At 34.1% G+C, this 26,006-nt stretch overlaps 1 protein-coding gene across 1 annotated transcript; it reads left to right on the top strand.

Annotated features, from left to right (window-relative positions):
• Positions 1-9,037: 9,037 nt before the first annotated feature.
• Positions 9,038-19,587, top strand: LOC113108812 (B-cell receptor CD22-like). The gene is made up of 6 exons (XM_026272147.1): positions 9,038-9,056; positions 9,850-9,918; positions 17,980-18,321; positions 18,420-18,668; positions 19,196-19,444; positions 19,511-19,587. The coding sequence occupies exons 1-6, from the start codon at positions 9,038-9,040 to the stop codon at positions 19,585-19,587; spliced, it is 1,005 nt and encodes a 334-aa protein (XP_026127932.1).
• Positions 19,588-26,006: the final 6,419 nt, after the last annotated feature.

Here is a 26,006-nt window from a genome sequence, read left to right as displayed (position 1 = left end):
AGCAGTGTTGCTGTGATTACAGTAGCATTAATACAATAAAATGTTCTATATTGTATTGCAACATGTTTTGTATGTTGTATGAAACATGTCACCATTGTTGTGTTTAATACGGCAAATGTTGATGTCTGTGAGTATATAAATAATCTAAAACATGTTTTTAACAAAACGTTAGCACAAACAATACTTATTCACTGTTAAATATCAGTGTACGAACCACAATAGTGTTTCAAATAATTTATTTTCATATCAGTTGGGTCATTTAAACCGTTTTAGTGGAGTCAGTTGGTTGTTATTAAAACAGACCTGTTGATTTGCTTTATATATGCAGACATGTTTTCTGAAAACAACTGCAGAAAAAAGTATTGCAGCAAAAGATGAGGGGCTAGAGCACAACTGAAGCAAACCTTGATCTCTATGATGGTGATCTCAAAATAACATTTTAATTAAGACATCAACATCTTAACCTCTGTGAATTCTCAATAAGAACATCTGTAGATGCATGACAGAAATAAAATCATTCTGGTTAGTATTACTACAAGTGAAGCTGATAATGCTGTTTGTGGAGTTGTTTATTCAGATCTTGAGAGATTTAAAGTCTTGTATCTTCAGTTCACCTAAGACTGTGGCTGAAGAAAGTTGTAGTTTGTGTTATTATTTCTCTTTCTTTCTTGCTTGATCACAGCAGGTGTTCGAATGACTGAGAGAATGTTGCAGGAACATTTTACTAACCTTAAAATAACATTATACTAATATGGAAACTGGACCTTTTTATGTTCTTGGAATGTTACAAATCAACGTTCCTAGAATGTTAAATTTTTAAATCAAAATTAATTTGAAAGAATGTTCATACCTTTGAAAACATGAACATGAAACATCATACCTTTTAAAAAGTTTATTTTAACGTTAAGAAAACTGGACTTTTTATGTTAGAAAGAATATGAAAGTACCAGTTTTAATGCTATCCCACAATGCTTTGTGGTGTCTGTAAAATAATGCTTCTACAGTGTAGTTACAATAATATTACAGGACTGTCCATCAATTTCCCATCATGCATTTGCATTTACAATAAAAACCATGAATACAGTGTGTTGTTGTAAAATATATTGTAAAATTACATCAATTGCTAACAGTGTAGTTTTTTTTAAATATATAAATAAATAAATGTATTTTGTAGGGCAATCAATTTACATGCTCTTTCTTCTGGCACTTTAAACCCAAAGTAATGAACATTGAATGATATTCAATCCCCCTCAAAAAAAAAAAAAAAAAAAAAAAAAAAATATATATATATATATATATATATATATAATTGAGCTTGATAGCCATATAATTGTAACCCTAAGAAACTGATTTTGAAAATTCAAGTTAAAAAAAAGGCTCAGTCCCAATGACGTGTAAACAACAACAAAAAAATACCTCATTCCTGTGTGAAGTGCGGTAAAATAAGTAAAAATATCTCAGTCCTACCACTTCACCAGGAATAATATTCAGTTAATCAAGTATGAAGGAAAGAAAAGATGATGAGTTGATGGAATACGACAAGATGATAAAGAGCAGAAGAGTTGATTGAGTACGCCGAGATGATGAAGAGAATTTGTTCCAGAGGAATCCACTCAGATGATTCAAGTCCAATTGTATCACCGCACAACAGTCCAAGAGGGGAAAAAAACAGTCTGTACAAATGTACATTTCAAATTGATCACATCAACAATATCAGAACCCACAGATAATTCCTTTTAAGAGAGATCACATGTTTTTTTTTTTCTCATTTAATCATTTTGCTACACTTATGAAATAAAGGTTATGAAGCAAACCTGATTTGATTTTTTTTTTTTTTTTTTTTTTTGAGAGCTAACAATACACTTTTACCAAAATCAGTTTAAGAGTTGCGTGTGTATACATTCTCAAATTCACTCAACATGTGAAAAAACGCAAGCATTGCACACCTCATTCTCTCCTTGACTAGCAAAACTAGCATTATGGTGCTATGCTTAGGTGCTCCAATATTCACTCCCATATGAACGATTTAGCCACATTCTGACCGGTTTTGCTCAAATAAAACACAACTTGACAACAAAATATGTCATTACAAACAAAATACACTCACCAGAATGTCTCAATTTCTTCAACTTCTCTTCCACAGTGTTTCAAATTCAACCTCCCAACTGACATAAACAATAAATCAGTTATTCAAACACAATTCGCAATATAAATGCTTATTGTAATCAGCATAGTCTAAATTACTCACTAGTTATGCTTTTTTTTCCATGCTTCATGCACATTCACTCTGCATGCTACTGTTGTGCACTCTCTCCCCATACAAACTACCCAACCTCTTAAAGGGGCAGTATCAGGTTTTAAAGATGTGTGACTAAGAAGTAAAACAGTATAAAAATATCTAGGGTTACAAAGACACCATGGTAAGATGAAGCACAAGTTACATTTTACTCCACATTTGTGGCTTTGCTGGATACTCACATCACAACTCCTGATGAATATCTTTTGTATGATTCTGTACATGTGTGACCTTAGTATGCAATGAATGAGCAATCATTCTTTTCTTTTTTTGTTGTTGCAAGAATGTTTTTATACATTTTATCTGTGTAATAATGGGTTGATGTGACTATAATTTCCCACTATACCTTTTTAAATAGAACTTAAAATGCTCAAATCCAGGGACCAATTCAACATTCTCTTTCAAATCTGTAGTTTACTTTGCTTGTCAAACTTGCTGCATGATTTCAGCAAGCGATATATTATACCATACAATATCACTTTTTTATTATTAATATGAAAAGTTAATGCTAAAATGAAATTATTATTTAGAAGACTGAATATTATGATATTGTGGACTGCTCTTCTATTAAACTGCTTTGTGTTGCGAGAGTTGCGATAAAGCTGGTTTAAACTTAAAAAGGCAATTATGTCATTGAATAAATAAGAGTGCGGCACGTTTCAAGTCAAATCACGGCACGGATGTCTTTATTTGAATGTATCTGAAGAGAACCGACTTTCATCAGAAACGTGTTATTGGTTTTCATTTCATTTAGCTATAATGCCTGATAAAGCAGCATTTATGAGAGTGGAGCTACTTTGTGTACAGCCATTACCAGGAAAACTGCTCCTAAAGTGCTACCTCGTTGCAAAGAAAGAATTAGCATCACGAACAAGACTTTCTTGCTGTTTATGGTCAGATCAATGCAAATATCAACGTATGTTTTAATCAGCAAACACAGAGATGTAAATGAGAAAGAAGTGAATGTGCCTTCTAAAAGTCGAAACAATTAAGATATTCATATTGTTCATAAAAAAATATCTAAAAGCTGAAATGCTGTTTATTTTATTTTTTTGAAAACCTGTATCTGAACTGTAAACCTTGTAATTTTATGGATCAATCGTGTGTTTTACCACAAACATTGTCCAACCCCATTTACACACGTTGATGTTGCTTGTACAGCTCTTAAAATGGGTCATGAATTGCCTTAATTTTTTTTTTTTTTTTAAACTCTGCAGATACCCTGAAAATAGTTAAATAAACTTTCCCCCTTAATAGTTTATATATATATATATATATATATATATATATATATATATATATATATATATATATATATATATATATATATATAGACAGTACAGACCAAAAGTTTAGAAACATTACTATTTTTAATGTTTTTGAAAGAAGTTTCTTCTGCTCATGAAGCCTGCATTTATTTGATAATGAACAGAAAAAAATATATTGTGATATATTATTACAATTTAAAATCATTCTAATATGAAAATTCATTATCAAAGTTGGAAACAGTTCTGCTGCTTAATATTTTTTCAGAACATGTAATACTTTTTTAGGATACTTCGATGAATAAAAAGTAAAAAAAAGAAAAAAGAAAGAAGCTATATTTTTATTAAAATATAAATATTTTGTAATAACAATATACACTATTGGTCAGTAATTTGGGGTCAGTATTTTTTTTCTTTATTTTTTTTAATAAAATCAATATTTTTATTCAGCAAGGTTGTTTTAAATTGTTAAAAAGTGATAGCAAAGAAAATATATTATTACAATATATATCATTAGAATTGTTATTTTTATTTTGAATAAATGCAGTTCTTTTTAACCTTTTATTCATCAAATGTATTAGACAGCAGAACTGTTTCCTTAGAAAGAAAGTGAAGTGACATTCAACCAAGTATGGTGACCCATACTCAGAATTTGTGCTCTGCATTTAACCCATCCGAAGTGCACATACACAGAGCAGTGAACACACACACACACACTGTGAACACACACCCGGAGCAGTGGGCAGCCGTTTGGGGGTTCGATGCCTTGCTCAAGGGCATCTAAGTCGTGGCATTGAAGGTGGAGGTGCCCTTGAGCAAGGAATCGAACCCCCAACTGCTCCCCGGGCGCCGCAGCATAAATGACTGCCCACTACATAAATGGCTGGCCACTTCCAAAACCCATATTAAATCAGAATAATATAATTATTTCTAAATGATCATGTGATAGATTGGATAATACATTTGACACTGAAGGCTGGAGTAATGATGCTGAAAATTAAGCTTTGCATCACAGGAATAAATTATTTTTTTAAAGTATATTCAAATAGAAAACTATTATTTTAAGTTGTAATAATATTTCACAATATTACTGTTTTTTTTCTGAATTTTTTTATCAAATAAATGCAAACTTGATGAGCATAAGAAACTTCTTTCAAAAACATTAAAGAAAATGTATGTTGTTATATATATATATATATATATATATATATATATATGTATATATATATATATGTATATATGTATATATATATATATATATATATATATATATATATGTATATATATATATATATATATATATATATATATATATATATATATATATATATAGCGCTGCCAGTCAAGACTAACCGATTTATGATTTATAATCAATGTATTATTGAAAGAAAAAAATTGAAATTATTGCTATGGTACATTAAAAAGATGGAGAAAATGGAGAAAACAGTACGATTTTTTTTTCCTGTGTAATGTGTTCAAGCTATATTTAATTGCTGTGTAGAAGCTTTGACTTCAATGATGTTTGGTTAAATGGGTTTTTCATTCCATGTAAAGGCTTAAGTGGGTAATTCATCATAAAATTAATAGGAAATGTGAAATTAAACATTCATTAAAAATGTTTAATTTAAATGTCTAACTTAAATTGTCACAGTTGTTCTCTCTGTCTTTAAAGGTTTACAACCTAAGTCAATGAACAGACCAATCAACTGACAAAGCCAAAATTAAAATAAAAGTGACAGAGTTGGAAATTTGAGTCGTCCATGTGTTCTTTGTAAATTAAACAAGAGTAGGACTACTTTAACTTAATATGAGAAAACTTACTTACCTGGCAGGGGAGACACCATGATCAAAGTGCATCGGCCACACACAAACACAGCAGTGAGTAGTGAACTAATACTACAAAGACTACTACGTCCCTATTTAGGTTTGAATTTGTATAAATTGTGTTACATGAATATCTGAGCATGCAAAACATACAAAGAAAGAACAGTGTATCTGTTTGTAACAAAAAAAAAAACATTCTAGCTTCATGCATTCTTTTTTTAAACACTTTAATGTGGGTAAATTACAAAAAAAAAAAAAGAAAAAGTTGATAGATGCAGGCTATGCACACTTTAACTACACAGAAATCCTTGCAAAATTCCAATCAGACAACGGATGACGAGATTTCGCTCAAGAGCAATTGATGACATGGCTGAGAAGAAAATATTTAAGTGTTGGTATTATTATGGTTTTTATGACCTAGATGTACATTTTACCAGTTGTTACCTGCAGTTTATACAAACATTATGGTCATCGACCAGTGATTGATATCTCAAACATAATAATAGCAGTTAGACGTTGGATTTTGGTTGGAAATGAAAATCGGGTTGACGTCTAAACCCAACGACTGTTTGACGTCAAGCTCCAATGTTGGGCAGGTGCTGAATTTTGGCTGGAATAAACAGCTTCACTTATTACTAACCAGTTTTACTTTATTTTTGTCAGATGTCTGCAGAAGTTATTTTTGAGAATTAACAGAGGTTTAGATGTTGATGTTTTATTTTAAAATGTTTGGTCACCATTATTGTGATCAGTGTTTGCTTTAGTTGGGTAGTTTGACTCTTGGCTTAGTAAGTGTGTGGTTCCTATAATAATGTTTACCAAAACACATAATTTCTAATAAAAGGAACCATAAACTAAGATAGCGCGATATAGTTTTCATCATCATGAAGACAAATGATTGCGAAAATTATTTTTATCATCATTGACCCAAAGTGGTTATTTATTATTAATGAACAATATTCAAGAGACAATACTTTCTTCCCTCAGCTCAGACATTTCGATTTTAAATACATTTTGTTAGAAAAAACTTTCATGACACATAGACATCAATAATAAGTATATGAATCTCAACAATGGTGACATGCTTCATGCAGCAATGCATGCTGGGAGCCACCATAGTATAAAACACATGGCTCCCAGCATGCATTGCTGCATGAAGCATGTCACCATTGTTGAGATTCATACGCTGATTGTTGATGTCTGTGTGTGTCAGCGTAGGTTAAGTTTTTTTTTTTTTTTTTAGCTCATGTTTGTTAAAAGATTTGAACTGATTGTTATAATACTGCTGGATCTCATGTGGCAGAAACACAGGGTTTGTAATATGAATTAGTGATGGGATTTATGGCTCTTTGAGGGGATCCGGATCTTCGCGATCCGTTCCTTTCAAAGAGCCGTTCAAAAGAATGGCTCTTTTGGCTCTTTTTAAATATTTAGTCAGTTTTAAGAAGCCAGCTTGGGAGCATCTCAGTTTATCCTGGAAATAATCACTGGGAGGTATTATGAGGTGAGATTTGTAGTCAAATAATTAAAGCTCAGATATCACACACCAATATCTGAGTTTGAATTATTCTGAAATATTGATTATTACCTCATTTCTCATGTGTCGACTATATTCCATAGGGTTGCACAAATCCCTCTGCTTAGACAGTGACATCATTATTTTGATTTACCTTTAGTACAAAGTGTGTGTGTGTGTGTGTGTGTGTGTGTGTGTGTGTGTGTAAAACTACGTTGACTTATGTTATTCATACAATACCTACTCACAAATAAACATAAAAAACAAAGCCGGCTGCAATGAATTTCTGTGCAAAACAGCTTTTACTACAAACACTTCCACACAAGAACATTTTGATAGAAAACTTTTTTTTTTTTTAAGTAGATAAAATTAGAATAAATAAAATGGAAATGTCTACATACTACATACTATTACTACTGTAAACTTTGCAAATAGGACATCAGCCCCTTCAAGTCAATGAACAATAACAAAGTGGGCTGCAATGAATGTCTGTGGAAAACAGCTTTTAGTGAAACATTTCTATACAAGTACAGTATCACAAAAGAACATTTTTAATGATTTTAAAATAAGTTTTAAATGAACACAAAATGCAATGTAAATGCATGCACAACTAATAACTAATATCATCACGCTATAAAGGGTTGGCCTGCGCTGGGTGCGCCCCTCCCCCTATAACTGTTCTGTCTCCTGGCGGAGCTCATTTGTATGAACACGCATAGGAAAAAAGAACGATAGAAAGAACGGCTCCTCTCCAGTCGCGACTCGGCTCCCATCGTTCATGTTTATGAGCCGTTCAAAAGAATCGGTTCGTTCGCGAACGTCACAACTCTAATATGAATGTACTAATGGAACAACATAATTGTTAGATTAAAAACATCAGTGAAATCAGGTTATTTCATGATGATTATAAAACCATTAACAGGTAACAGCCATCACTTGATCTCATGTCACTGTAGCTTTTTTTGATGCTGCAAATGTGCTCAACAAACAAACTGTCACAGCAGCCACAATAGCCAAAACATATAATAAATGTTAAGAGCTCAACTAATGGAAACACTTATCACTTAAACCCCTGTTACTTTTCAATTAGCTTTTGTAGACATCTGACACAAACAAAGTCAGTCTGGTTAGTAATAAGTGAAGCTGGTAATGACGTTTGTGGAGTTGTTTAATCCTCCTCTGCTGAGATCTTGAGATATGTAATGTGCTGCCATGCATTTCACCCATTGTTGCAGTGTGGTGCTTATTCCAACCAAAATTCAACGTCTGTCTGATGTCGCAGTTTGACGTCAAACAAAGTTGGGTTTAGACGTCAACCCGACTTCAATTTTCAACCAAAATATGACGTCTGACTGATGTCTTCCTAAGGGTGGCCTTTGGCATCTTAAACAAGCCGGAGTCAAATAAGCACTAATCGCTCTCTACAGGAGAAAATTTTGTGGTAATCCAAAAAAAAAAATATTATTTTGATAGGAATGGATCGTTTTCTCCAGGTGTTACATTCACAGTTAAACAGTATCAGCAATATCTGCCTTCAGATGTCAGAGCAACGGGACTGTGACGTCAGCGCTTTTCTGGCCATCTCTCATGAGGGTCACATGATCACACAGTAAACAACACTATGCTGCTGTGAGTTTGCACATGGCTTGTTCTCTCATATCTGTGGTCGCTACAGAGGAAACTGTATTTATGGGCATATTTAGAGGTTCAAAATATAACCAGAGACAACAGAGAAGTGACACAAGGCCAAATAAGTTGCACTTACAAGATCTCATATGGTGCATGAGGATGCAACTTCAATATTAATTTACTAATTCTAACTCTAAAAGTTCTTATGAAATCATTTATTTTCTTGTTTCCCCAGGATACAATAAAATATGCATCTAAGTTTGAAAACATAATACGCATCTCTATGGATTGATAAAATTTCTCAGCTAGCTTTTTTTCTCATAAAGTTTACATCTATTGTCCGATGTTAGTCTAATGTCGCCTCTGTGTTGGTTGCCATGCTTAGTCTCTGCTTCTGCTGCATCTAACTGTGAAGTGTTATATCCTTCTGCTAAAATTGAAGGCGTTGATCACTTAAAAACCCCATTGCTGGTCTCATCATGATCATTTGTAGTGCTGCCACTGGTCATGAGATTTGGTGAAACAGGTAAGAACATGATTTTATAATAATTATGTAGGCTGATTATCATCACATGTGTGTGTGTGTGTTTGTGTGTGGTATAGGGGATTTTGGAGCTAGTTGTCACACAGGGAAGTTGCCATTAATCAAGTTCAAGGTGTTTCTGTATGTTGTTTACAAACACCTATTTAGACATTAATTAGAATTAAAATATGTTTTATAAATTCTGCACTCCAAGTATTGAAAATTCCAGTAAAAAAAAAAAAAAAAAAAAAAAAATATATATATATATATATATATATATATATATATATATATATATATATATATATATATATATATATATATATATATATATATAGCTCAAACAACAGGTGCTAGCAATGTGTTGGCTTTAATTACCATGGAATTTTGGTTAAAATTGTAAACATCACATAATCACATTTACCTGGTGATTAGATGTGTTTTTATATACATATACCCTAAGAAAGTCGTGTTTTAGGTGTTGATGGAACCACTACATTTATTCTGTAGCTTAAGCCACAAGACTGTCTTAGTCGACAACTGCAGATTGAGCTTGATTTACACTAGACAGAAAGAGGAAGTTAAAGGCTTGTATACTTAACTATAGTTTAACAGCACAACAACCAATCGCAAGAACCCTAAACTTCAATAAAACACAAGCATCTAAACAGACAATCAACTAACTGTAATAATTAGATGTTTACTTGGTATTGTCCTATAAAATATTACAATGTTACATAAAATACTAAAAAAAAAAAAAAAACATTATTTAAAATACATGTACATTTATTTGTAGGTGTTGCTATGATGGTGTCGGTCAGAATGGCTCTTCCTCTTCTTCTGATCTTTCTGATTATGATTCACAGTAAGTGACTGCAACATTTTAGAAATGAGAGAGAGAGAGAGAGAGAGAGAGAGAGAGAGATTTATTTTAACAGCCACTTTATTATAAAAAACTGTTAAGACATAAAAAACAGTCAAATTATCTTAATTCACATATTAAATAGAACTCATCATTTAGTACAGAAAACATACCAACATCATTACACCATTCAATGTTAAAGACACTGACTGCATTCATCAATTTGTAATAGTTAAAATCAACAAAAATTATTGATTTGAACATATTCTTAAAAATTTGTATTATGTCCTGTCCATTTTTCTGTTCAATTTTTTTTTTAGAAATATAAATTGCCTGTTTGGCTTGACCAACAATAAAATTAATTAATTGACACCTATGTTTTCTGTAGTTTACTGTATTTAAAACCCAATATAAAACTTTGCTTTGTAAACGAAGTGCTTAATAATGAAAAAAAAAAAAAAAAAAAAAAATCTAAGAGATCAAAAAGTGGTGAAAGTCTGTCACAATTCATAAAACAATGAAAAATAATTATCTCTGAAAACAAAAAGGACAATTGTCATTTAAGTTGGTATTCATTTATGTCACAAAAGCATTTACAGCTATGGCATCATGTAACATTCTCCACTGGAAATCACCTGCCCTTTTTTGTCAACAGTAGTTTGTACAGTACTCTCCACTCTGGTTTAATTTCCTCTATCATTCCCAAATTGTTTCTCCAAACTGTACACTCAAATCAGATTTGAGGCACTGTTTGTTTTACACAAATATTTTTTTGTTAAAACAAAACAAATATATTTAGTTTTGCACAAAAATACAATTGTATTGTGGTTAATCAACTTAAACTGTTTCATTTTCAATTTGACTTAATTATCAATCGTTAAACTAACGTAAAGGCTTTAATTTCGTCATTCAAAAAAAAAAAATGAAAGTGACGATTTCCAACGCATTTGATGACGGCAAGGAGGAGATTAAGAACCATTCAGGTAAGAAAATCTAACGTTTTTCTAGTGTTAAGTCAAAGTCTTTAATTTCTCTTAGAGTTTCTGTTTTGCAGTGCTTTTGTTTTGCAGTGTAGTATTGTGTAATTGATTTATTGTACTGTTAATAGATGATTTTGAGCAGCTGGGAGATGTGAAAGCGCACAACTCTCTGTAACGTATTGACTTTGGTATATATGAATGCAATTAAACTGATTCAGCTCTAGTATTTAGCTGACATATAAACGTCAACGATGAAACAAATTGTCAGCAAATGTCTTTGAGTAGTGGTTTGATCTGGTATCTACTTGATGTAAGAGCCTGCACTAATGTGGTTTGACCAGTTTGGCTCTGTAGCCTAAGACTGAAATACACTCTCCTGATTCATTTCAAAAGAAGAAGATAGCACTTCAGTTTGAGGAAACCGAGACGATCCGTACCTTGAATATGTAAATATATACTGCACGCCTTATAACCGCATATACACAACAAAAACTGACCGCGATGTAAAAGCAGTTCTTAAGAAAGAAAGTGAAGTGACATTCAGCCAAGTATGGTGACCCATACTCAGAATTTGTGCTCTGCATTTAACCCATCCGAAATGCACACACACAGAGCAGTGAACACACACACACTGTGAGCACACACCCGGAGCAGTGGGCAGCCATTTATGCTGCGGCGCCCAGGGAGCAGTTGGGGGTTCGATGCCTTGCTCAAGGGCACCTAAGTCGTGGTATTGAAGGTGGAGAGAGAACTGTACATGCACTCCCCCCACCCACAATTCCGTCCGGCCCGAGACTAGAACCCACAACCCTTCGATTGGGAGTCCAACCCTCTAACCATTAGGCCACGACTTCCCCTAAATAATCAAAATCACAGTATAAGAACACACTGTAAAAAATTGCTGTAGTTTCTACAGCTAATTTTTACAGAATTTTACTGTATAAACATTTTACAAGATGCAGCTGTAATTCGCAATGCATTATGGGTCAAATAAGGTTTTACAGTTGTTAACAGTATATTTCCACATCAACTGTAATTCATTTACAAGAAGCAAGTGTTGTCACTGTAGTTCCTGCTTTTTACACTTAATTATGCTTGAGAAATATATCATTTTTATATTTATTTGAGTATATACTTATAATGTATAAGTGATATCATGTCACAATAGCCTCCTATCCTGACATTGAGACAAGTGGCCTTGGTAACTTCTGTGCAGTAAACTGGGAATTGCTATCATAGCATAGTTACACAGAAAAAATCCCCAGTGTTAATTTAACACTCTGAGTGTGGACACATATAAAAGTTACACTGAAGCAGAGTTGAAGTTAATGAGATAATTAAGAAGTTAATTGAGTTATGATTGACCATTATTGAAGGCACCTGATGTTAACAAGCAGAATCACCAACTGAGAAAATCACAATTTGTGTGTCACCATTATAGTGGTCAATGTTTGCTTTAGTTGGGATCTTGACTTTCATTTTCAAAGTTATGTGTCAAGCCAAAAGCAAAAATCTTCGGGTGGTGATGATTATGTTTTAATCTAATTGTTGCTTGACCTTAATCACTGAACTCATTTACAGGTTATTCTCTTATTATTGACGTTATAGATTGTAACAGCATTGATTCCACAACAAAAGAGTCTGTATTTTCTACACATTTTGTGAGCGTCTCTTGTTATACTGTGATTTTGATTATTTTTTCTTTTTATTGAAGGGTTTTAATTTTAGGCACACACAGATAACAAAAATCAGCATATGAATCTCAACAACGGTGACAAACAGCATATTCAGATAATCAGATCTACTCTGAACATCACAAAACTAGATACTAAAAAAGCTCATAATTTATTAATGCCACAATGCATGATGGGAGCCATGGATGAGTTTTTATTGGCCACCATTGTTGTGATGCTGATTTGTGATTTGAATAGAAATTCACCACTCACTCATATTCAGTCACGTAAGCAGCGGTTTATTTGTGTTCACATAGACTCACTGAACAGCGTCAATAAGGATTTATAGACCAAAGATGCATATCTGCGGAGATATATGGATATATTTACTGATGTTTACTTCATATTTCTTCAGACAGAATCGTCATTTCTATTCATTTTCCACTGATTTACGCGATCTGATGATAAATAGCCTCTTCCAGAGCCGTCTCTGTTTGTTTGCTTCTGTGTGCTCGAGCTGTGACCCAGAAAGACTCTGATTGGACCTTTGGGTTGTCAATATGACAGTCCCAAAACCGGACAGCGTCAGATCGTGTCACATGGTTCGTGAACAGTTCCTGGTTCATATCTGCTCACAACAACACTGAAACACCTCTGTATACACGAAATATCCGAATAATAAACCCGCGATTACGATAGAAAAGCTTGGTATGAGATTTTCTTGAGATCTGGGGCATTTTATAAAATATACAAAAAAATGTACATGGGAAATGCTAACTTGTGCAGCGATGAAAAAGGCTACAAATAGCATATTTTTACAATAGTAAACGACCAAATTCCACCCCTGATCGCTAAAGGAAGTTATTATAAACACTCAATCGGGGTTTAAAGTGAGTTTTGTATAAAAGTGTACTAATAATTTCATAAATTGTCTGATGTAGCTTGATGCTAACGTTAGCTCCGATGCTACTAATAGCAGGTGCGTTTCTTCTTCATAATGCATTTTTGTCACAATAATTCACGTCAGTGTCATAAGAAAATGTTTTGTTGTATTTTTATATTAAGACTTTTGATAAATAAGGGCTAAATGCAAAGAGAGACTGAAGTGAGATCGCTGCTTTGTTGCTTTGTAAAGCCTGAAAAACCACAATCAAGGCTAATAAAGGTGGAATAAAAACAAAAGAATAATGATAAAAGAATAATGCGGATAATGTGTCGTACCTGGCGGAGGTGTGAAAGACTCGTTTGGTGAAAACAATATAACGAATCTGGGAGTTTTGCAAAGCCAACACACATACAAAATTCACAGAAGAGTTTACATGTGAGATCTTACAGGGATGACAAGGGCCATAAATCAATCTGATTTGCCTTCTCTAAAAAACACACATGACATGGCCTTAGAAAATATTTCATAAAATTCACAGTTTTACAGATTCGATTATGAAATTTCTAATGAAGTTTTGAAAGACTTGTGGCTTTAGCTACACTCTATTTCTAAACTCATATCTTACATCAACACATTTTTTAAATACATTTTAAAAATATGTTTTTAATATTTTTATTTTTGTTTTTATGTTTGAGCTTATATATCTCTATTATCATAACAGTCTGAGTGATTCTGATTCCTGAACAGTAAACTTTAAAGTGTCAGCTTTGTGAACATATGTTGAATATGTATCTAGTCAGAAAGAATCATGAGCAGAAACCTTTTTATTTTGGGTATGTCATTTCTGTCTCCATGCCAAAAAAGGAGGTGCCTAGAAAGGGGTTAAAAACATGTCATACTATGTCAGAAATGCTGGATCACTTTTTTATCCACCTAATTTATGTACACAGTAATGAAACCCGAACTCATCCATTCAGGTCACTCCATGACAATTAGTCCAAACCACAATCAAGTCCATAAGATCTCCTTGGGTCTGGGCTGTCTGTGTGTTACAACTGAGTTACCACAGCCACTCAAAATCTAAAGTTAATAACTGAAGGGTCAAGATACAAACTAAATCAAACATTGAACACTATAATGGTGACACACAAATTGTGATTTTCTCGTTTGGTGATTCTGCTTGTTAACATCAGGTGTCTTCAATAATGGTCAATCAAAACTCAATTAACTTCTTAATTATCTCATTAACTTCAATTCATGCACTATGGCTACCGTTGCATCATCCAGGTGGATGCTGCACACTGGTGGTGGATGAGGAGATACCCCCTGATTATGTTAGTGCTTTGAGTGCCTAGAAAAGCGCTATATAAATGTAATGAATTATTGTTATTACGTGTATCTCTGTCTGAGTGTGTGTGTTTAAGTGTTTGTGTGTATGTGTTTACGCATTAGATCTCACCCCTTTATATCTTTTTTCTGCATGTGTGGCTGATTTTATTTGACAAATCTTATTTATAAAAACAACAATTTTTTTTTTTTTTTTTTTTTGCATTTCTCATTCATTTTCAATTGGGGTCATATTGACCCCAAAGACAAGATTATTATTATTATTATTATTTATTTATTTTACACACCTTCAAAACAACCGAATCAAGGCCACTTGGCTTTTTCAATTGAATTTAAAAATAAAACAATTGTGTTGTTTTTCCCACTGGGCAAAATTACGTCCAGTGGACGTATTTTTTATGTCTTTGCTGACGTTGAAAAGACGTCCACCGAGGTGCCAGAATGAAAGTTTTTATGATGTCTTTTTTTGACGTCTTCTGTACGTCCGATTTAGACGTTCAGAGAACCTCCTTACAAGGTTAAAAACTAGTTCAAAAGTGGTCAGTAGAAATATTTTCAACATCATTTAAGGTTCATTTAGGCATAACTTATACTGTTTCTGGACCATATCCACACTCTCAGGATTTAGACTTGTGTTATTTCAATGTAATTTCCAGACACTGTGTTTGTCCTAAAATCAAGAAAATAAAATAATCTTTATGAAATAATAAAATAAATGACAATTGAGCATGTTGTAAAATCAACTGCAAATCAAAGACATTAAATCTCTGAATATCTCAGCAGAGGAAGATCAAACATCTCCACAAATATCTTCATCAGCTTCACTCATTAGATTGACTTTTTTTCTGTCGGACATATAGATAAGCTCTTATTGAGAATTAACAGAAGTTTAAATGTTGATATTTGATTTATTTGAAGTCACCATTGTGGTGATCAGTGTTTGATTTAGTTGGGATCTTGGTCCTCATACTTCTTGTGTTAGCTTGTCTCTGGCTGTTATAACTGTGTGTTATAAAACACTCCTATTGTGTTTGAGAGCGGTGAACTCAAGTGCTAGCCTCTTGCTTTAATGCTGACAAAATTATAGCATAATAAGATAATAGTGTTTTGTTACAACTATATTTATTTTCTTTGATCGAAATCTTGTAGAAAATTTTTTTATATTTTTTACAAAATGCAAGATTTTGGATATGCATCACATCAATGGTGACAATCAAAACCAAAAAGTCTAGAAAATAAGGATGAGTTTGTGCTATGAAGCGGTTTTGATTGTCACCGTTGTTGTTATGCATATCCGGAATCTTGATGTCTGTGTTTGAGTACATGACGCTTTCACTCAAAATATTTGAATTGCATGCATTTTGTGCATCTTCAAAATAAGCAAGTATTTTGTTCTTGGTTTCTGTACTGTAGATTGAAAAGGCTTGGGGGTTATAAATGAAAATATAAAAATAAAGCTAACTTCGTAACCTCAGATACTTAAGACTTGTTCATCATCAACAAAGAACTTAAGCTCTCTTAATTTTGTTTCTCTTTACTGCAGTGTTTCACAAAAACACAGTTACAGCAGTCAGAGACAGGCTAATTGAAGAAGTAGCTGGACCAAGATCCCAACTAAACCTAACACTGTCCATCACAATGGTGACTTCAAATGAATCAAATATCAACATATGAACCTCTGTTAATTCTCAATAAGAGCTTCTCTAGATGTCTGACAGAAATAAAGTCAATATAATGATTCCATGATTGTGGAGATGTTTGATCCTCCTCTGTTGAAATCTTCAGAGATTTAATGTCTTTGATTTGCAGTTGATTTTACCACATGCTCAATTGTCAGTTATTTCATTATTTCATAAAGATGATTTTATTTTCTTGATTTTAGGACAAACACAGTGTCTGGAAATTACATTGAGATAACATGACTCTAAATCTAACGCATCCTTAGAGTGTTGATTTGGTCCAGAAACAGTATAAATTATGCATAAATTAACCTTAAATGATGTTGCAAATATTTCTACTGACCACTTTTGAACTAGTTTTTAACCTTGTAAGGAGGTTCTCTGAACGTCTAAATCGGACGTACAGAAGAAGTAAAAAAAAAAGACGTCATAAAAACTTTCATTCTGGCTCCTCAGTGAACATAAAAAAATGTCCACTGGAAGTAACTTTGCTCAGTGGGTTATCTTAGACGCAGAAACAATAGAGTTGCAACCCACCATATTGCCAACCGCTAAAGCACATTCCTCTACACTGAATTTACACAGAATTTTAATCCCATGATGCCATGTTTGACCATCACTGCTCATAACACCTGTGGTGGCCATGCTACCCGGCAAAGACGCAATGCCAGGAGCAGACTCCCGCAACTTTCTCTAAAAAAATAGTCAGTGGTCCATCGGCGCTCTACAATGGCAGAATGATAGAGATCCAATCAAATAAGGTGGTCTTACTGTCACTAACACAACGCAATAAGAGTTTGTGGAAATATGTAAGTAGTGTTGTTTTAGAAAACATTTTTTGTTTTAGGATAGAAATGTTCAGCAACTAACAGATTAGACTATTTAGTGATGCAAACTACTCATTTTTTTTAAAATGTCACCGTTTTTAAATTAAAATATGTGACTATGATTAAATCACAAATTAACGTGACAAGAGACATTTGCGTTTTCGACTTAGACATACAAATAAGAGTGAATGTGCAGATTTTAAAAAATAAAATGTTATGTTCAAATAGAGTAAATTGATTATTTCTTCATATATAACTACTGTACAAACCTTGTTTTATTTTAATTTATACCCTTAATTCACTTAGAATGCTTTAATTGCTTTATTATTGTTAGTACATAGTACCCCCCCCCCCCCCCCATAGACACATAATTACACGGGTCTTCGCTCGTCAACATCGCACAGTGCTTCGCACGGTCACCATGATTTTGCCAAGTAAGACATGTTCCTGGATCAAAATCTTTTGTTGATCCTGGATCAACATTACTGTCCAAAAATATAGTCTAATCCCAATCTCTATCCCTAAACCTAACCCTACCCATAATTTATTCCTAAAATCAGTGTAGGATATTCATCGAGGAACATGTTGTACTTGGTGAAAACATGCTCACCTGCTTCACACCCCCCTTGCTATGGCTCGATGCATTTATACAATATGAATTCTGTGTTTCAGGGGGTTCTAGTGCTGATTGGGGTGTGAGTTACAGTCCTTCACACATCTGTGCACTAAAGAACTCATCAGTGATAATGAGCTGCAATTATACATACCCTACTGGATATAAGATTGAGAAAGTGTTCTGGACCAAAACAAATGTTAAAGACAAAGAAGACCATCCAGATCTGTCTGAGGATCCTGAATACAGTCAGAGGCTTCAGTATCTGGGAGACAAACAGCAGAACTGCAACATCAGACTGAGTCATGTGACACAGAAACATGAACGTATGTACTATTTCAGATTCAAAACCAGTGAATATAAATGGCTTGGTAAACCAGGAGTGACTCTTACTGTCACAGGTGACTTTCATGATGCTGAGCTCTTCTTCTGTGCATTATGTTGAATAATAATCAGTGTATGACAGCAGCACTAGATATAATGTGTGTGTTGTGTTCAGATCTTCAGGTGGAGGCTCCTGAGAGAGTGACAGAGGGTCATAATGTCCGTCTGACATGTAAAAGCAGCTGCACTCTGACTGACAGAGCAACATTCATCTGGTACAGAAACTCACAGCCATTAACTGAGAGAAGAGACAGAAACAATCAACTCCTGCTGCAGTCAGTCAGAAGAGAGGATGCAGGCAGATACAGCTGTGCTCTACATGGACACACTTACATCTCTCCTGCTGCTCAGCTCAATGTCTCCTGTGAGTACATTCATTGGTACATTTTAAATTGCTGAGTTTATGTGTAGTTTAGGTGAACTACACTAAATGTTTGTCCTCTTTAGACCCACCAAAGAGCGCCTCAGTGTCCATCAGTCCATCTCTAATAGTGGAGGGAGATTCAGTGACTCTGATCTGCAGCAGTGATTCAAACCCTCCTGCAGAAATCAGCTGGTTTAAAGGAGGAATGTTTGTAGGATCTGGAAGAATCTACAGCATCTCAAAGATCAGCTCTGATCACAGTGAAGAATATAAGTGTAGATCCATCAATGAACATGGAGAGAAATACTCTGATGCTGTGACTTTAAACGTCATGTGTGAGTAAATGATAATTAAGCAACTGATGTCAAATTTATATAAAGTGGTCGTAAATCACACACACACACACACACACACACACACACACACACACACACACACACACACACACACACACACACATATATATATATATATATATATATATATATATATATATATTTTTTTTTTTTTTTTTTTTTTTTTTTTAGACCCTCCCAGGAATGTCTCAGTGTCTATAACTGGATCTGGTGTAATAGTGGAGGGAGATTCAGTGACTCTGATCTGCAGCAGTGATTCAAACCCTCCTGCTCTGAACTTCAGCTGGTTTAAGGAGAATCAAAGCTCAGCTGTTGGATCTGGACAGAGTTTCAGTGCACTACAGAGTGGACGCTTCTACTGTGAGGTTCACAATCAACATGGATCTCAGAGATCAGACGCTGTTACTGTCACTGTTAAAGGTAGAGCAGCTTAAATTGAAAGAAATTAATCTTTTCAGGTGTGTTACTCTGTTGTTTCTGTTAAAGGACGTCTCTTGATACTGTACATTTCTGTCGGTGTGATTTGTGGAGCTGCAGTAATCATCACAGTGCTTATTTGGTAAGATGTGTTTACTTTACAGATATAACCTTCAGCAAAATAAAAATGTGTTGTAAGGGTAAATATTTGTACAAATTAATTTTGTTGAAAATTTTCAGGAATAAAATTTAATTTGTATTGACCAAGGAAATATTATTACAGAATAAATGCAAGATATGCAATTCCAATATTGTTATAATACAGTATATTATTTCTCTACTCTTTTATGTAACATTGTTTTCACAACGTTGTTTCTAAGGAGAAGCAGGATTAAAAAGAGGAAAGACACACTTGAAACTCAGGTGAGAAAAATGAGTTTTGTAATCAATAGCCTCATTCATAAATAAAATATGTAAGAGTTCTGATCTTATATAGTGAGTTTATAATCATTAGTTATTTATTTAGTCTCTAATTTTTACTCTATTTCTTTAATGTCAAAGCTTAATCATTCCAAACCTGATCATGATAGATGTACAGCATCTGATGTTGAGTCGACTGATCCTTTATATGAGAATGTTACGGTAAATTGATGTTATAATCTGTTGATGTGAACGTTATGTAATTATTTATTGTATGTTGATACATTTCTTTAATTAAATCTTCTCTCTATTCTGTTTTTTCCCTTTCTTTCTTCTTCTTTATTGGCAAAGAAGAATCATTCCAGACCTTTTGAGTTTGAGATGACTGAACCTGTGTATGAGAATACAATGGTAAGTGTTTTCACTCATTACCTATAATATCAAATATCTATTCACTAAGTATATGGTCCAGACAATATAATTTACTTCTCAAAATCAAGTAATTCAATTCCTTTTTATACTGTCCAGGAATTTGAATTATATAATTTATTAAGTTATTAATTTATTTTCAGCATGAAAAGCCGTAGTGTTTGGGACACTGCCTTTTCCGTCTCTCTGTGGGTGGAGCCCTGAATGATTGACAGCAGTGTCTTGATTTACAGAAATGTATTTACCAATTGGTTTTACGCAGAGAGACTTGCAGACGATGAGCCTTAAATGTGCTGTAATTTTATTTGAGATAAAGCGTGAAAATACCTTATGAATTGGTAAAAACAGTCTTCATTTACAAGAAACAAAAAGTGCATCTGAAAAATAATATAATCATTTAAAACCTCATTTTATATTCTGCTTATTCAGTTTATTTAAAGATTGTATATTGTCCTTTTAATAAACTGTATTGTAGTACTGCAGCTTGTGTTATAAGTCTTTCCTCTGTATTTACACGTGTTTGAGCAGCAGATGTCCTCAGCATCCTCAGGTGTTCAGAACATTGGCTGTGTCTGAGATCTCATACTCTCCAGAGTATACTCTTCTGAATAAGTCATTATACTTCTGAATCACGGCAGAAATAGTGAGAAGGGTATAACTGCAGCCTTGAGATCTTAAAATAGGGGCAGGAACTCCAAAACGGGATGGGAGCTCCAAAATAGGGCATGGCTTCCTCCCATTGAGAGACAGGTGCATGACACTTATTCACAATTTTTCCCCCAATCCACTTCAGTGCAAACTCCGCCCCAAAACTGATTCTGAATTTTTTATTGGTTGTGTCAGATAAAGTGTTTCCTAAACTATGCACCAAAAAACGCTAACCACTAAACCTATCCCACACCTTAGTGGCACTGAATAGTGTGGTAAAGAAAGTTGCAGTTCAGGAAATAAACCCTGTTGCTTAGAATAAAATTATAGAGTAAAATCTTTCCCCTTCGCTGGGACGCTCCTGAGTGATTCCCATTTACATCATGAAGCAGAGGTTCAGACTTGGGTCCAAACACCACTTGCCAGGAGCTTTTGCCTCTGCTCTCATGAAAATCATTTATTTATATCGCATATTTTATTTTAGATGAACTAGTTTTTTTTTTTTTTTTTTTTTTATAAAGTTATATTTTGAAATGTAAGTCAGTAACAATTGTGAAAGTCTTTGCGAAAGAAGACCTGTCCCATTTTGGAGTTCATGCCCCATTTTGGAGATCTCCAGTCTGCAGTTAAATCCACTTGATCCACTTCAGTGTAATTCTCAATAACAGCAGGTGTTCATCACTACTGCACAGAGGTGGAGAGTCCAGGGGTCAGAAAGTAAAAGTCCTGCCACATTTTTGCTCCACCCATGAACTCAGCAGCTGATTTCACCAGAGGAGGAAACAAGTCATTCCTTCCAAGTCACAAACTAGTCTCAACTCAAATCCCAAGTCCTCAAAGAGTTAAAGTCAATGAGATAATTAAGAGACTAATTAAATGATGATTGTGCATTGGTGATGAACACCTGCTGTTATTGTGCGTTACAGAGGATCAGATGCTGATGTTTTATTGGTTAAAATTATGCCACCATCATTGAGATCAGTGTTTGCTTCAGTTGGGCTCTTGACCTTTGGTTTCTTATGTTAGATATTTCTCTGTAAAAGTACATGTGCTGTTATAAAACAGTGCGATCTGTGCTTTGCAGAAAACCGTTAACTGTTACTAGCTCCTTTTACATGATGAAGTAATTATTAGGCATCAGCCTGTTTATTTCCAAAACAATTTTATGTATTTATTATTAACAAATGTTCAGTTTTTAAATAACCTACCTTGTGGAACTGTTGGTTTAATCACTATAATGAATACATTTCCTAATGTATGTAATAAATATACAATTTTTTTCCTAATAAGACGCACAGACATCATGACCCAGCATATGAATCTCAACAATGGTGACAATCAACAAAACACTTCAAGTTGAAGTGCATGCTGGGTAACACCATAGTAAAAACTCTGTATGCACTGTAGCATGAATAATTGTAATTGTAACCACTGTTGAGGATCATATGATAAGTGCTCATGTCTAAAATCCCGAGCCTGTACAATTTTTCCCCCAATATTTAAGCATTACAATAATATTTGTTTAATAGGACTTTTTTTGTAGTTCAGTAATTGCTGAACATAATTTAACAAACCAAAGAGAGACACCTTCATGAACTTAATTAAAATGTTTTAGATAAAAAAAGGGCAATTAAATTTTCTACTTCAATTCAATTCAATTCAAGTTTATTTGTATAGCGCTTTTTACAAAATAAATCGTTACAAAGCAACTTTACAGAAAATTATGTTTCTACAATATTTAGTAGTAGCTAGTAGTTTGTGCACATTTGACAGGATTTTAGAAAAAATAATAATAATAATACAAGACGTAGTCAGCTAGACGATGAACTATCAATATTATTAAGTTATTATATGATTCAGTCACACATTTAGCAATAATTGTTAGTTCTGTTTGTTGATTCAAGGTTAGCATCATCTGGGGTCCTCTGAGGGTCAGCATCATCTCTTCTCAGGTGTTCTGGATCCAGACTGGAGCTTGTTTAAATCCTAGTTACCACGGGATGTAAATCCCGTGGCGAAACATAGAAACAAAATACAGACATCATTAGCATAGCTGCTGATCCAACAAAGTAAAATTAGTTTAACCCAAGCTAATGAATAAAAATGCAACTTTGAACAGATGCAACTACACTCACAATTAAAAAGATACATTATTTGAATGCTTGGCGAAAGAGATGTGTTTTTAATCTAGATTTAAACAGAGAGAGTGTGTCTGAACCCCGAACATTATCAGGAAGGCTATTCCAGAGTTTGGGAGCCAAATGTGAGAAAGCTCTACCTCCTTTAGTGGACTTTGCTATCCTAGGAACGACCAAAAGTCCAGCGTTTTGTGACCTTAGGGTGCGTGATGGATTGTAACGTGGTAGAAGGCTAGTTAGGTACGCTGGAGCTAAACCATTTAGGGCCTTATAGGTAAGTAATGATAATTTGTAACTGATACGGAACTTAATAGGTAGCCAGTGCAGAGACTGTAAAATTGGGGTAATATGATCATATTTTCTTGACCTGGTAAGGACTCTAGCTGCTGCATTTTGGACGACCTGTAGCTTGTTTATTGAAGAAGCAGGACAACCACCTAGAAGTGCATTACAATAGTCCAGTCTAGAGGTCATGAATGCATGAACTAGCTTTTCTGCATCAGAAACAGATAACATGTTTCGTAGCTTGGCAATGTTTCTAAGATGGAAGAATGCAGTTTTTGTAACATTGGAAATATGATTTTCAAAAGACAAATTGCTGTCTAATATAACACCCAGATTTCTGACTGTAGAGGAAGTAACAGTACATCCGTCTAGTTGCAGATTGTAATCTACAAGATTCTGTGTAGTGTTTTTTGGTCCAATAATTAATATCTCTGTCTTATCCGAATTTAATTGGAGAAAATTGTGTGTCATCCAATCTTTTACATTTTTAACACACTCTGTTAGCTTAGATAATTGGGAAGTTTCATCTGGTCTCGTTGAGATATATAGCTGAGTATCATCAGCATAACAGTGGAAGCTAATTCCGTATTTTCTAATAATATTACCAAGGGGCAACATATATATTGAAAATAGAAGGGGACCTAGGACGGATCCTTGTGGCACTCCATATTTTACTGATGATAAATGAGATGACTCCCCATTTAAGTAAACAAAATGGTAGCGATCGGACAGGTAGGAACTTCGAGCTTTTAATTCAGCAATGTGTTAATGTTTACTACGTAACACAACAGCAAGTGTTTAAAAGCAAATTACTTTGAATTATTAAAAGGGTCAAGAGCCCAACTAAAGCAAACACTGATCTCCATGATGGTGGATTCACCACGATTATGGTGACAAAGTTTTTTTTTTTTTTTTTTTTTTCTTCCAGTTGATTTCATCCAAGGCTGTGCTTAAAGTCAATTGTAGTTCTTGTGTTTCTCTTTTCTTCAGTGATGTTGACTGTTAACAGCAGGTGTTCATCTCTAATGCAGAATTATCATTTAATTAGTCACTTAATTATCTCATTGACTTTAACTCTTTGAGGACTTGGGATTTGACTCAAGACTTGTTTGTGACTTGAAAGGAATGACTTGATTCCTCCTCTGGTGAAATCAGCTGCTGGGTTCATGGGTGGAACAAAAATATGGCAGGACTTTTACTTTCTGACCCCTGGACTCTCCACCTCTGCTACTGCACAATCATCATTTCATTAGTCTCTTAATTATCTCATTAACTTTAAGTCTATGAGGACTTGGTATTTGACTCAATACTAGTTTGTGGCTTGAAAGGAATGACTTGGTTCCTCCTCTGGTGAAATCAGCTGCTGAGTTCATGGGTGGAGCAAAAATATGGCAGGACTTTTACTTTTTGACCCCTGGACTTTACACCTCTGCCTGTGATATATCTGCTTGTTTTACACTTGTTGGCCACCAGGTGGTATTGTGAGCAATTAAGGCTCCAGAAATTAACCCTTTTGTGAACCACTTGGCTGAAAATCTTAAAGCTTCATGAGGCTTCATCTTGCCATCACTGACTGAGGTGTTAGGCCGGGTTCACACCGCAAGCTGCAGCAGAGCAGAAGCAGCTGCGCGGCAGAGCGTTGCAGAAGCAGAGCAGAAGCAGCAGTGCCGTGATCATTTCGGTGCTGGGTCTATTTTTGCTGTGCTGCTGACACTCAGTTAAAGTGAAAGTACACATTTGATGGACAAAATAAATATGATTTCACACAAAAGTTCTCTAACTGCACAAAAAAGCACATCAAGGGTGTTTTAAAAAGAACTGGAGTATGTTAGGAAAGAAAATTAATATAAAAAATATGTATAGAAGATAAAGTGACAATGATCATGGCCAAAATACACATGTACTGAAACAAAAAAGGAATTTTGCCCAAAATTTGCATTAATGATATCTACACTGTAAAAAGTGTTTCCCTATATTTATTCAGTAAAATTGTGTCAATATTATTAATTAAATTTAACACATTTTAATTAAGTAGAAATAATCATTAAAAATGCGTAGAATAACATGAAAAAATTAAGCAAAATTTACATAAAAATATTGATTTCATTGGACAAAAATCAAACAAACAAAAAAACACTATGCTAAAGAATACTATGTTATGCATGCCAGGCCAGTAGTTGGCGATCATGAAACACCCTTCGAAAACATTATATGCATGCACATGACATCAGCCTTTTTACAAATTAACATTTTTGTTGCTTACATAGATATACGATAAAGGCATCATGTTCAAAAGGTTGCAATGCCCCCAAAACAGAATTATTGAAGACACCTAAAGTTCACGAACAGAATCACTGAAGGAAAAATAATAATTAATTTGCTTACCATTGTAGTGGTCAGTGTTTGCTTTAGTTGGACTCTTGACCCTTGAAATTTTGAACTGATTTTTTTTGGTTGTTAGTTGTGATACAGCAGCTAGACAAGCCAAGAAGGAAATGAGATCAGGTGGTGTTATTTGTTTTTGCATCATCATTTGATCTGGGTTTCTGAGTTGGGTTGTGTTTGATCAATGACAGGTGTTTTGTGGTTGTACAATGTAAGCTTAGGTGTTTACAGCATTATCCGAGAAATTCTTAGAAGCACCT

This window comes from Carassius auratus, chromosome 1 (genome assembly GCF_003368295.1).
Source record: "Carassius auratus strain Wakin chromosome 1, ASM336829v1, whole genome shotgun sequence".
Taxonomy (NCBI): Eukaryota; Metazoa; Chordata; class Actinopteri; order Cypriniformes; family Cyprinidae; genus Carassius; species Carassius auratus.
Note: the sequence above shows the minus strand (reverse complement) of the source record. Positions and strands in the feature narration are given on the sequence as shown.

Coding starts and splice junctions, on each gene's coding strand:
- LOC113108812 (XM_026272147.1), top strand. Junction 18,322..18,419: donor AGTGACTCTTACTGTCACAG/GTGACTTTCATG, acceptor TGTTGTGTTCAG/ATCTTCAGGTGGAGGCTCCT. Junction 19,445..19,510: donor TGTTACTGTCACTGTTAAAG/GTAGAGCAGCTT, acceptor TTTCTGTTAAAG/GACGTCTCTTGATACTGTAC.